This window comes from Xyrauchen texanus, chromosome 14, assembly GCF_025860055.1.
Source record: "Xyrauchen texanus isolate HMW12.3.18 chromosome 14, RBS_HiC_50CHRs, whole genome shotgun sequence".
Classification (NCBI taxonomy): Eukaryota; Metazoa; Chordata; class Actinopteri; order Cypriniformes; family Catostomidae; genus Xyrauchen; species Xyrauchen texanus.
Genome location: NC_068289.1, coordinates 30,141,640 through 30,154,164, shown reverse-complemented (window position 1 = coordinate 30,154,164; position 12,525 = coordinate 30,141,640). Strand labels below are relative to the sequence as shown.

At 41.3% G+C, this 12,525-nt stretch overlaps 1 protein-coding gene across 1 annotated transcript; it reads left to right on the top strand.

The window, feature by feature from the left end:
* Nucleotides 1-6,742: 6,742 nt before the first annotated feature.
* Nucleotides 6,743-12,503, top strand: LOC127654591 (hemopexin-like; the record flags this gene model as incomplete). Its single annotated transcript, XM_052141809.1, has 9 exons — nt 6,743-6,813; nt 10,467-10,495; nt 10,630-10,755; nt 10,960-11,117; nt 11,293-11,446; nt 11,623-11,839; nt 11,963-12,057; nt 12,236-12,360; nt 12,444-12,503. Coding segments are annotated over exons 1-9 (1,029 nt in total), but the record flags the coding sequence as incomplete, so codon positions are not given.
* Between the last annotated feature and the right edge of the window lie 22 nt (nt 12,504-12,525).

Here is a 12,525-nt window from a genome sequence, read left to right as displayed (position 1 = left end):
GACCGACCGTCTGTTGGCCTTGCAGAATTAAATTACAAAGACCAATATTCAAATAAAGAATTATGCAGAACATACAGTTGAATGACCGTTTAATTAGAAATACATGGTTGGTAAAACATAATGCTTTATCTCAGTTACTTTGTACCATTTTGTTCTGGGGTAGAGCAGTATGTATATCACAGCAGATGCAGGACTTTTCTTTAGGAATCACATATGATCACATGTCATTGTTCAAGGTCACACTTATGCAATGTGTTAGCTAATACTACATTACTATTACAAAATTAATAGCTATGCGTTTTTGTAAACTGTACACCTATATCTTTGAAGCAATCATTTAGGCCTTTTGGCCAGTTTGTGGTGAGATGGGGAGCTAGGTTTATGGATCTTTTCATTTGGCAGTGTGCCTTTACTATGAGACGCCAGTAGTATGGCCTTTCGTTACCTTCATAAAAGGAGGTAGGTGTAGCCATATGGTCAGTGACACATGTAAGACTGGATGCAGGCTGATGACTGCTGATGCTAATCTCTATTAGCCAGATGTACATTGTGTTTTTAATATTACTACTGCAGCCAGATTATTTTTCTCTCATTATTTTAATGGATATTGATTTATAGTGAACAAAAAATGCACTTGAATGTTTCTAGAGAGGTGGAGGGGGGTTGTGGTTGAAGCATTTACCTGTTTCCATTGGGGGGACCACTGGTCGCGGAGGTGGTTTGGCGATTGTTTTTAAAAATAAGCTCCATTGCTGTTCCTTATCTACTGCTATTTATCACAGTTTTGAAGTTCTTCTTCTCTATATGGATCTTGTTAATCCAGTGCTGTTTATATTGGTTTAATGACCTGCACAACCAAACAAGGACTTCTCTCTCTGGTCCATCTGAAAAAGCTCCATCTCAGGTACTATGGACCCGCATCCTGTATACTACTGTAACTCCTATAATCTGGTGTGCAACAATCATCACTTTCTCACCTACAAATGGTTCAAAATGCTGCGGCTTAACTCTTAAAGTGCAGTTGTAAACATTAACATATTACTCCCATCTTGATCTCTTTGATCTCCTCTGTCAGATTCCGAATAGATTTTAAGATTTTATTATTTGTTTATCAATCTCTGCACAACCAGGCACCTCAGTATCTCTCTGATTTGCTGCACCCGCATAATCCAATTAGATCCCTTAGATCTGGGGAACGTGATCTTCTGTCTGTTCCTAGAACCAGGTAGAAGCACAGAGATGACCGAGCATTTTCTATTACTGGCCCCAAGCTTTGGAACAGCCTGCGGCACCTATCAGAACTGCTCCTTCCCTGTCAGCATTTAAATCCATGCTTAAAACATATTTAATTTCCTTGACTGTAAATTTACCACAATTCTATGCAATGATGTCTCCCTTTTTTCTCTTTTTTGTTGTTGTTGCTTTTATGTTTAATTATTATCTTATTAAGATGCCATTGGAAATAAACCTGACTTGACTTGACTTTATAGACAATTGGAAGAGCTTTTGGGGTAGACCTGACCTACTAAAGTGAGACAACGTTAAGGGAAGTTCCAGGGAAGGTACCGCTCTCATCTCTAGTAATCTGGATTATAGTCTTAATAGTGATTGTATTTGACTAACTGGGGCCCAGGTCAGGAAGCAGACAAACTGGCTAATCCAAACATCTGCTAGCGGCCTTGAGACATCACACAGGCCTATATATCACATAGAAACTGTGTCTGTTCCCCGAACTACCAAACACAAACTCCTCACTAAATAATTTAGAAAAAATGTATTATGGTACAACTTGAAAATAACCAAACATTTTTTAAAGATAAACATCATATAAATGTAGGTCTTCTAAACATTAGATCTCTTTCAACCAAAGCATATCATAATTTGGATGCACTCTGTTTGACTAAAACCTGTCTTAAACCGGATTAATATATTAGTTTAAATGAATCTACTCCCCCAGGATATTGAATATGAAGGGTAGACGAGGAGGTGTTGCTGCAATTTACAGTGAAGTTTTTTGTGTTACTCAGAGGACAGGATATAAGTTTAAGTCTTTTGGACTAATAATGCTTAATGTGACACCGTCAGATACAAATAAAACATTTCTGTCATATTTTTCCCTTGCTACAGATCACCTGGGCCGTATTCTGATTTCCTTGGTGAATTTGCAATATTTTATATCATATCTAGTGTGGCTAGAGATTCAATTGTTGGTGACTTCAACATTCACTTAGATAATGAAACTGACACATTGGGATTAGCATTTATTGATGTTCTCACCTCTCTTGGAGTCAGACAAAATGTGACAGGACCAACTCGTTGCCATAATGATATGCTAGATTTAATATCATATGGAGTTGATGTTCTGCCACAGAGCAATGACATCTTTGTATGCTGCGATCAGCTAATGCTACTCAATCTACACCACACTATCATTCAGGTAGACCTATTCTTTCTATCACTAAAGATAGCTTCACTAATAATCTTCCAGATTTATCTCATATACTCAGTAAGCCAAAAAGTCTAGAAGAACTTGAAGTAATAACAGAAAATATAAATACAGTCTTCTCTAGCACTCTTAATAGTGTTTCCCCTTTGATTAAAGAAAATTAAAGGAAATAGCCCAGCATCATGGTACAATGATCACACTCAGCTCGGAAAATAGAGTGAAAGTGGAAGAATACAAAATTAGAGGTATTTTGCAGTGCATGGAAGGATAGTGTCTATAGCTACAGAAAGGCACTGCCAGGTTATCATATTGTTTTAGCAAACTAATAAAATAAGCACAAAAAATCCTAGGTATTTATTCATTACTGTGGCTTTTGACTGAACTAGATATTCCACAACAGCACAATATTAATGACTTTGTGAATTTCTTTACTGATAAAATTTTAATAATCAGAAATAATTATGCAATCGTGTGTCTCATTTTTCTCACAAGCAACTTCAATCCTTCGCTGTCATTGCTCATGAAGAGCACACGAAACTTATCGAAACATCAAAAGCCACAACATGTATGTTAGATACATTACCAACTATCTCTTAAAAGAGGTATTCCCTGGAATCCCAAAACCTCTTCTTAATATTATGAACTCCTGGCTATCCTTAGGACATGTCCCAACAAACTTTAAAATGGCTTTAAGAATTTTATTAAGAAGCCACAACTTGATCCTGAGAATTGGCTAATTATAGACTGATTTCAAATCTCCCTTTTATGTCAAAAATGCTAGAAAATGTAGTGTCCTCCAAACTATGTTCATTTATACAGAGAAATAGTATATATGAACAATTTCAGTCAGGATTTTGGCCAATCACAGTATGGCGACTGCACTTGTCAGAGTTACAAATGACTTGCTCTTATCATCTAATCATGACTACATTTAACTTCTAGTGCTTTTAGATCTTTTCTTCGAGACCCAACACAATTTCACAATTCTCCAAATTAGTGTATCAAAGAAAACAAAGATTGGATGGCCAGAAATGTCCTTCTACTCAACTCCGACAAAACAGAGGTACTAATTATTGGACCAAAAACCTCTAAAAATAAGCCACTAAAACATAATTTGACTCTCGATGGATGTACAGTTACATAGCCTTTTAAAGCGAAGAACATACTGTAGGTGTTATATTTGACACCAATCCGTCTTTTGAAAATCTAATTTCCAATGTTTGTAGAACAGCATTCTTCAACCTCAGAATTATTCCTAAGTTACGACACATGCTCTATGTTCCTGATGCCGAAAAACGAATTAATGTGTTCATGACCTCAATACTAGATTATTGTAATGCATTACTGGGAGCAAGTTCAATAAATAAACTTCAACTGGGTAAAATGCAGCTACCAGAGTGCTGACTAGAATCAAGAAATATGATCAAATTAGCCCCAATTTATCATTTTAACATTGGCTACCTGTTAAATTTTATATTAATTTTAAAATGTAATATGTTACTATGAACAAAGCTTTGAATGGTCGAGCTCCAGTACTTAAGTGACCTTCTGCCACACTATATTCCATCCTGTTCATAACAATAACAACATTCTGGCCTGTTAATAGTTTCTAGAATATCAAAATCCACAAAAAGTCCAACACTGTTCGGGACGCAGACACACTCACTCAGTTTATGTCTAGACTAAAGACTCTATTTAGCCAGACATACTCCTAATTTATCCATCAACTCACAATTAGGCTGCTTTAGTTAGATCTGCCAGAACCAGAAACATTTATCATGATCTATAAATCTGCAAAACATTTAATGGAATTTATGCTAATACTGTTGTATTTGTTTCCCTGTCTCAATCTTGGGATACATATCCCGAGTTTACCAGAGCCGGCCAGATCCAGCTCCGTTCCTCTTTGGTGTCAGACTCCACTGCAAGGTGTCTCTGAGTGCTGATGACTAAATGCAGCCGGTGCCAGCCAGACATCACTTCAGTCTTTTATGATGGACTTCAGAGCATGAACTCCAACCATAAGACATGGGATACTTCATATGCCACTGCCTTAACCTTGGACTTAGGATAGTCCTCACCAAAATGACCTGCCGGTTGAACTGTGATGCACCTTACTGATCTCTTCCTGCATCACCATGGTCTAATGATGGACTACACTCTTAAAATGGAATACATACATCAATTAATTGCCAAGAAAAGCCTTCATCAACTAACAAAGTACAATGCACCTATGTGAACTTCTGCTGTTAATCCAGGATGAACTTCAAAGACATTAGTCATTAATCTTACAGTTCAAACAATATTTGTTTAAACACTGGCCCTTAACACTTACTTAGTTTATTTATTTTAAACCTGATTTACACTGCAAATAGGTAACTAATATTGGCATTATATTCATGCTGTTTTGCCAGCTGGGAACTAGCCCCCACATTGAGTCTGGTTTCGCCCAATGTTATTTTTCCCCATTAATCAATATCTCATGGAGTTTTGTGTTCCTTGCCACAGTCGCCTTCGGCTTGCTCACTGGGGTTCTAAATATAATTATTATTTAATTATTAATTTTTTATATACAATTTACAATCATATTTAATGTTAATGCATGCTTTTCTGTAAAGCTGCTTTGAATTGATGTATGTTGTGAAAAGAACTATACAAATAAAAATTGGACTTGACTTGAAACTGAAATGGCACTCTTGGAACTCTTGTCCTATCAGATTTGAGGACTATATATAATATATAATATGTATAATATGAAAAAATCATATAATCCTGTCAAAGTAATTACAGTGCATTTGTTCTAATAGATAGTTGATAATTAGGGTGATTTAGGTGTAAAATCTTTAAAATTAATTGATTCTGGTATGCATCCAATAGTGAGAATGGAACTTGTCTGTGTTGTCCCAATAAGACTGGATGTTGCACCAAGCTTGCATATAATAAATATAATTATAATTCTGTGTGTAATCTGTTACTGTGGCTTGGAACATATTTGGGATCAATCATCTTTGCGAAGCTACTTCAAATCGATATTTGATTGTCTTGAACAAGTTGCTTCAGGTTCATGTGACCACAAAATTTCATCAACTCATGGATGAGGTGATGAGCTGTTTTCTGGTGAATTTGGAAGTTTAATTGAAATATAAAGCAGCCATATATATATAAGTTTGATAATCAATTTGAAGTATCTCTTGGGTAGACCCACTCAAAATCTCTGCTTTAATCAGAATTAAGAAAGACCCTATTTCTTACTGCATCAGCTTGCGTGGGTATTTAGGTTAGGGGTTTTTATGAGTATTACAGGGTTAGTGACTCACACAGACGTCTCTGTCAATGATCACCATATCACACTAAACTGCAGAGGTCAGCAATCTGTATTGATTTGTGTTTTTGCCTGGTTACAGGGAAAGAGGTAAAACAGCTATTTTCCCTGAATTTTCAAGCATGTTTTATTCTGATATGTATGTGTTTAAACTGATGGCAGAACATACATTTACAGAACAGTCTTTCTCCATTTTCATCTTTCTGTTCATTAATCAAAAAGCATCTCTATCCATTTATCTGAGTTACAAGAAATGGTTAGTATCAGTAAATGGGCTTGGAGAAACAACATAAGCATGCTTGTCAGTGCTGGTCACTCCATACTGTACAATGCTTAGTGAATTGTTAACTTGATGGTTGCATGGATTGATATACAGCTTTTTTTCCCTGGCCAATTATGCAAACACATATGACACAATTTAAAAATAAGAGATATCTCTCAACAAGTTTAGTTTTAAGGCATTAAATGCATGTGAAAAGTTTATATGTTATTATATGTTATTATAATGTCTTAACATTATGTATATTCATATATACTACGTAAGAGTGAACTAATAAATGTATGACCTGTCATACCAATGACTGTTGACCTGCAAGGGGTGGGTCTCTCATAATCTGCTAATTCTTACCACTTCTAATTTCCTGGTGATGCATGGATGTATCTTTGCATTGCTCAACTGATTGTATCCCTAATACTCGATCACAAATTCCTTGAATAAAACATATGCACCTTGATCAGTTTGTGGATGGGGGAGCCAGGAGAGGGCTGCAAACGTGAATTTGTACGTGGGTTGGTAAATGTAGGTATGTTTAACTTCGCTCTATACAAATGGTGGGTGTACGTATGACACTGGATTGTGCCAAATGCTGCGTGCCTGCGAGACAGTCCTCTCTCTGGTGGAGGGTATAAATTGTGGGGGACATCAGCTTGTGCTTCACTTTCTCCAGCTGAGCTCTGTCTTACCAGAGGACCCCGCTGACATGAGGATGCTCGTTCACACTTTCACTCTGTGCCTGGCTCTCTCACTGAGCTTTGCTGCTCCCTCGTGAGTATATACATGTTAGGGTTACCTTGTCTTGTTTTACCGTTGTCCCTTTGGTTTCCATTTTTGTCCCTTTTGTTTTCCATAGGTTCACTTTTGTCCCTTGTTTAGCTCCACTGTCTCACTAGTCTATTGTTTAGTATCCACCTGTCATCATCACTGCCATTTTGTGTCTTTGTTCACACCTGTTTATCATTTGTAATCATCCTGTCCTTGTGTATTTATATCCTGGTTTTTGGTTCAGGCCTTGTCTTTCGTTGAATGTTGTTAGCCCGGTGTGTGTTCCCTGCCTGTGTTTTCAGTGTTGTGTTTATTTTCCCCATTGAGGGTTTTCCTTTGTGTTTTTGTATTTGTAATAATAAAGTAAGCTGCACTTAGATCCGCTCTTCTCGTCTGCCTTTGCTGTCTGCATTCGTAACAATACACACAGATATGAACACATTGTCTGTCCAACGTTTTATAAACAAAATACTAAATACAATATTGTGCAGGAAATTTCTATGGATCATAATCTCTATCATGTGTCTCACTTTAACCAACTATAACATGAAGTTACTCTATGTGTTAATAAACATTTACAAATATATTCAGGTATATTTTCCATGGGCTATTTTAAATTAATACAGTTTGAATTTCCAGTGGCTGAACTCTCCCAGGTCTTTTATTTTGTTTAATGCAAACAGGTTTACCTGTTTTAGGTTATTTTTACTCAGTGTGACTGCAGTAATGAGGACCAACCTAAAGTTTAATAGTATAACACTTTTGCATCTCAGACTCAGGCGTTCTTGAAAACGTAATTTTAGCGAAAAATTTATTATGAAATTGTTTTATTTGTGGTGCTACATTATTTTATTTTCTGATCAACAAATTACACAAAATGCTTTATCTATCATGTTCTAATATCGGAAATGCAATAATGCAGTTTGCCTGTTACGATTCCCTGTTGTCTGCCCTGCGTTTCACATGTCACTGTCATGCACTACATTTCCCATAGTTCCCTGCCCTCATCACTGCCATCATTGTGTCATTGTTCGCACCTGTTTATCGTTTGCAATCATCCTGTCCTTGTGTATATAAACCCTGTTTGCTTTCCACTCCTTGTTGTTCGTTGAATGTTCATGTTCCCACCATTCCTATGTTTGTTGATGCCCGGATCGGATCGGATCGGATCGGATCGGATCGGATCGTCTCGTCTGCCCTGCCCTGCCCTGCCCATCCAGTTTCCGTGTATCTTCGATGTTCGCCTGTCTTAGTTTTGTTTTGCCCATCGTGTTTTTTTCCTTTGTTCCTGTTTTCTCTGTTGTCCAATAAAAACCGCACATAGATCCAAACTCCTTGTCTGCCTTCTCCTGCTTCCCACAGCTGTAACAGAACGAACGACCAAACATGGATCTAGCGGTTCTTAATGCGAACTGTCAGCTGCTCAGACTGATGCAGGGAGACTGTCCGGTTGAAGAGCACATCCGCGATTTTCTCGCGGCGAGTGCCACTGACTTCCCTGACTCCTCCCTGGTGGTGTTCTTCAAGGCGAACCTAAACAGTGTGCTCAAGGAGCGGTTGCCACCGGCAACGCGCGGCTGGATGCTCTGCGAATTCGTGGAGGAGACTCTGCTGGCCTGCGATTCGTCATTCACTGTGGGCGTCGTCGAGGAGGACCCCGTAGCTCCTCCCACAGTGGTATTTCTCCATTCGCCCATGATTTGTCCCTTCACGGCTGCCTTGGTCAAGGAGCCAGTGCTGCCAGCTTCGTCCGCCCGGAGGAGGAGGAGAAGAAGGGCTTCCGCTCCCCAGTTCACGCCTGCCACGGTCAGCGAGCCAGCGCCAACGCCTGCCACGGTCAGCGAGCCAGCGCCTATAGCCTCGACCGTCCCTGAGCCAGCGCCTGTAGCCTCGACCGTCCCTGAACCAGCGCCTGTAGCCTCGACCGTCCAAGAGCCAGCGCCAGTAGCCATGACCGTCCAAGAGCCAGCGCCAGTAGCCATGACCGTCCAAAAGCCAGCGCCAGTGGTCGTGCCCGTCCAAGAGTCAGTGCCTCTCGAGCCTTCCAAGGCTCCTCCTCCCGAGCCTCCCAGGGCTCCGCCTCTCAAGTCTCTCGAGTCTTCCAGGGCTCCTCCTCCCGAGCCTCCAGGGCTCTGCCTCTCAAGTCTCTCGAGCCTCCCAGGGCTCTGCCTCTCAAGTCTCTCGAGCCTCCCAGGGCTCCGCCTCTCGAGTCTTCCAGGGCTCCACCTCTCGAGCCTCCCAGGGCTCCGGCTCTCAAGTCTCTCGAGCCTTCCAGGGCTCTGCCTCTCGAGCCTCCCGAGCCTTCCAGGGCTCCACCTCTCGAGCCTCCCGAGCCACCCAGGGCTCCGCCCCCCGAGCCTCCTACGGCTCAACCCCCAGAGCCTCCTACGGCTCTTCTCCCAGAGACTCCTGAGCCTTCCTCGGCTCAGCCTCCAGAGCCTCCCACGGCTCCGCCTCCTGAGCCCCCAGGGCTTTCCATGGTTCCGCCTCCTGAGCCTCCCTCAGTTCCGCTTCCTGGGCCTTCTACGCCATCGCCTCCTGAGCCTCCTTCGGCTCCGCCTCCTGAGCCTCCTTCGGCTCCGCCTCCTGAGCCTCCCAGGGCTCCGCCTCCTAAGCCTCCCAGGGCTCCGCCTCTCGAGCCTCCCAGGGCTCTGCCTCTCGAGCCTCCCAGGGCTCCACCTCCCGAGCCTCCCAGGGCAACGCCTCTCGAGCCACCCGAGCCTACCAGGGCTCCGCCTCTCGAGCCTCCTACGGCTCCGCCTCTCGAGCCTCCCAGGGCTCCGTCTCTCGAGCCTCCCAGGGCTCCGTCTCTCGAGCCTCCCTCCTGAACCTGTCCCTGTCCTGTGGCCAGCTCCCAGGCCACCTGACCCAGTCTCCGTCTTGTGCTCCCCTTGGACTGTCTGTCTGCCCCTTGTGCCCCCTTGGACTGTCTGCCTGCCCTCGGTGGCCCCTTGGACTGCCAGTCTGCCCCTTCGTGCCCCTTGGACTGTCTCTTTGCCCCTTGTGCCCCCTTGGACTCCGTGTACCCTCTTTTGGTCTGCTAGCCCCCCTCCATCCCCTGGACGATACTGTTTTTGTGTTTTTTTTTGTTTTAGGATCGTCTGGAATTCGATCCTTTGAGGGGGGATTCTGTTACGATTCCCTGTTGTCTGCCCCGTGTTTCACATGTCACTGTCATGCACTACATTTCCCATAGTTCCCTGCCCTCATCACTGCCATCATTGTGTCATTGTTCACACCTGTTTATCGTTTGCAATCATCCTGTCCTTGTGTATATAAACCCTGTTTGCTTTCCACTCCTTGTCGTTCATTGAATGTTCATGTTCCCACCATTCCTATGTTTGCTGATGCCCGGATCCTGTTGTCTTGCCTGCCCTGCCTGCCTGTCTTGTCGTGTTCATCCAGTTTCCTTGTACCTTCAATGTTCTCCTGTCTTAGTTTTGTTTTGCCCATCGTGGTTTTTTCCTTTGTTCCTGTTTTCTCCGTTGTCCAATAAAAACCGCACATAGATCCAAACTCCTTGTCTGCCTTCTCCTGCTTCCCACAGCCATAACAATGACACAGTATTTTCAGATTTGGAACATGAAGGACATTACATGTTTATTGTGAAACAGACTTTCATTGTAATGTCTACTTTTTGCTTTCTATGTGCTCAGGCGTCATCAGGAAGGCCATGCTCAAAAAGGTGAGTCTTGTGAGTGGGTAGATGTGATTTAATTAGAGGACAATTCAAATTTTCCCTAAGTGAGCAGTAAATGAAAGCAATACATTTGCACATCTTGATTTTACTAAGAGACATCTAATTGTTTCTTGGTTCAGAAAAACCTCATGATGATAAAGGACATAGCCATGAATCACACCATGGAGCTCAGCTTGACCGCCGTGCAGGAATGGAGTTTGATGCAGTTGCTGTGAACGAGGAGGGAGTTCCTTATTTCTTTAAGGGTGAGAGTGCTGGCAAAAAAACAAATCAAATATTTTTCAAATCTTGTCCAAGAAAGCGAGAAAAAACAAAACAAAAGAAAACCCCCTTAACTAACTAACTAACTAACTTCAGAGTGAATGCGATTAATTTTGATGTTGTGATTCTTTTTCACATATTTTGTGGTTCTTTAACTGATTGACTTTTCCTTGGGCTGTTGACCAAAGGTGACCACCTATTCAGGGGTTTCCATGGCAAGGCTGAGCTGTCTAATGCAACCTTCCCTGAGCTGGATGACCACCATCACTTGGGACATGTGGACGCTGCATTCCGAATGCACTCTAAGGACAGTCCAGACCACCACGACCACCAGTTCTTCTTCTTGGTACATTTAACATTCCCTTAAGTGCAATTTAATTTAGGTCTTGATACATTCAAGAGTCCAAATATACAGTACATTGATGAGCTTTATCATTGAGTCTATGAACTTGATCATTGAGTCGAACACAGGCATGTCAACAGTCCACTAATTCATTTTTGCTTCTTTACCACCATTAAAGGACAACAAGGTCTTCAGCTACTACAAGCACAAGTTGGAGAAGGGTTATCCAAAAGATATCTCTGAAGTTTTCCCTGGAATCCCTAACCACTTGGATGCTGCAGTGGAGTGTCCCAAGCCAGAGTGTCTCGATGACACCATAATCTTTTTTAAAGGTATTACAAAGGTCATTATGCATGAGAACTAGATCTGTAGATGTTTTTAAAATATTAGGATCGTTTTCAAAGAAAGTATTAAGGATGTTGGGAATTGTGTTTAAATTCCTCTATAATCCATGGTTCATCTTGGCATTCTTTTCTACTTTCTCAAAAATTGTCTTTACTGCCCAAAGATAATGATATCTACCACTTCAATATGACGACCAAGAAGGTTGATGAAAAGGAATTCAAAGGCATGCCCAACTGCACAGGAGCCTTCCATTACATGAAACATTATTACTGCTTCCATGGACATAAGTTCTCCAAGTTTGACCCCATGACAGGAGATGTCCATGGAAAATACCCCAAGGAGACTCGTGATTACTTCATGAGATGCTCACATTTTGGTAAGCGTATTAACAAACAAGAAAGTGTTGTGAAGTTACAAGGCTGAAGAATGAACTGTAGCATCCAAAAAAAAAAAAAAATGATTTGGAGCATAAAATACTTCTGGTGTTTCCCTCAGGAAAAAAGAAATGTTGATGACCACACTGAAAGAGAACAGTGCAGCCGTGTGCACTTGGATGCTATTACATCTGATGATGGTGGCAGTGTATATGCCTTTAGAGGTGAGTTTTCTATTTTGTCTTAGTATAATTACAGTATATGCCAGTATAAGCATGGAAGTCACTTCATGGAATTTCATTTCATCTGGTTTGAGGGAGTCATTTTACATATTTTGTACAGACACAACCTTGAATTAGAGATTGCAACCAAATATAAACATTCCTTCTTTCTCTTCCCCAGGGCACCACTTCCTCAGCATAACTGGTGATAAGTTTCATTCAGACACAATTGAGAGTGCTTTTAAAGAATTGCATAGTGAAGTGGATGCAGTCTTTTCTTATGAAGGGCATCTCTACATGATCAAGGTTCATTTGAGCAACAGTTTATTTTTTACTCAAATTCTTTACCAGGCCATGTTAAATAAGGTGTCTCTTGAACGTTTTTGCAGGACAGTAATGTGTTTGTGTACAAAGTTGGAGAGCCACACACACATCTGGAGGGCTACCCCTATATATATATATATATATATA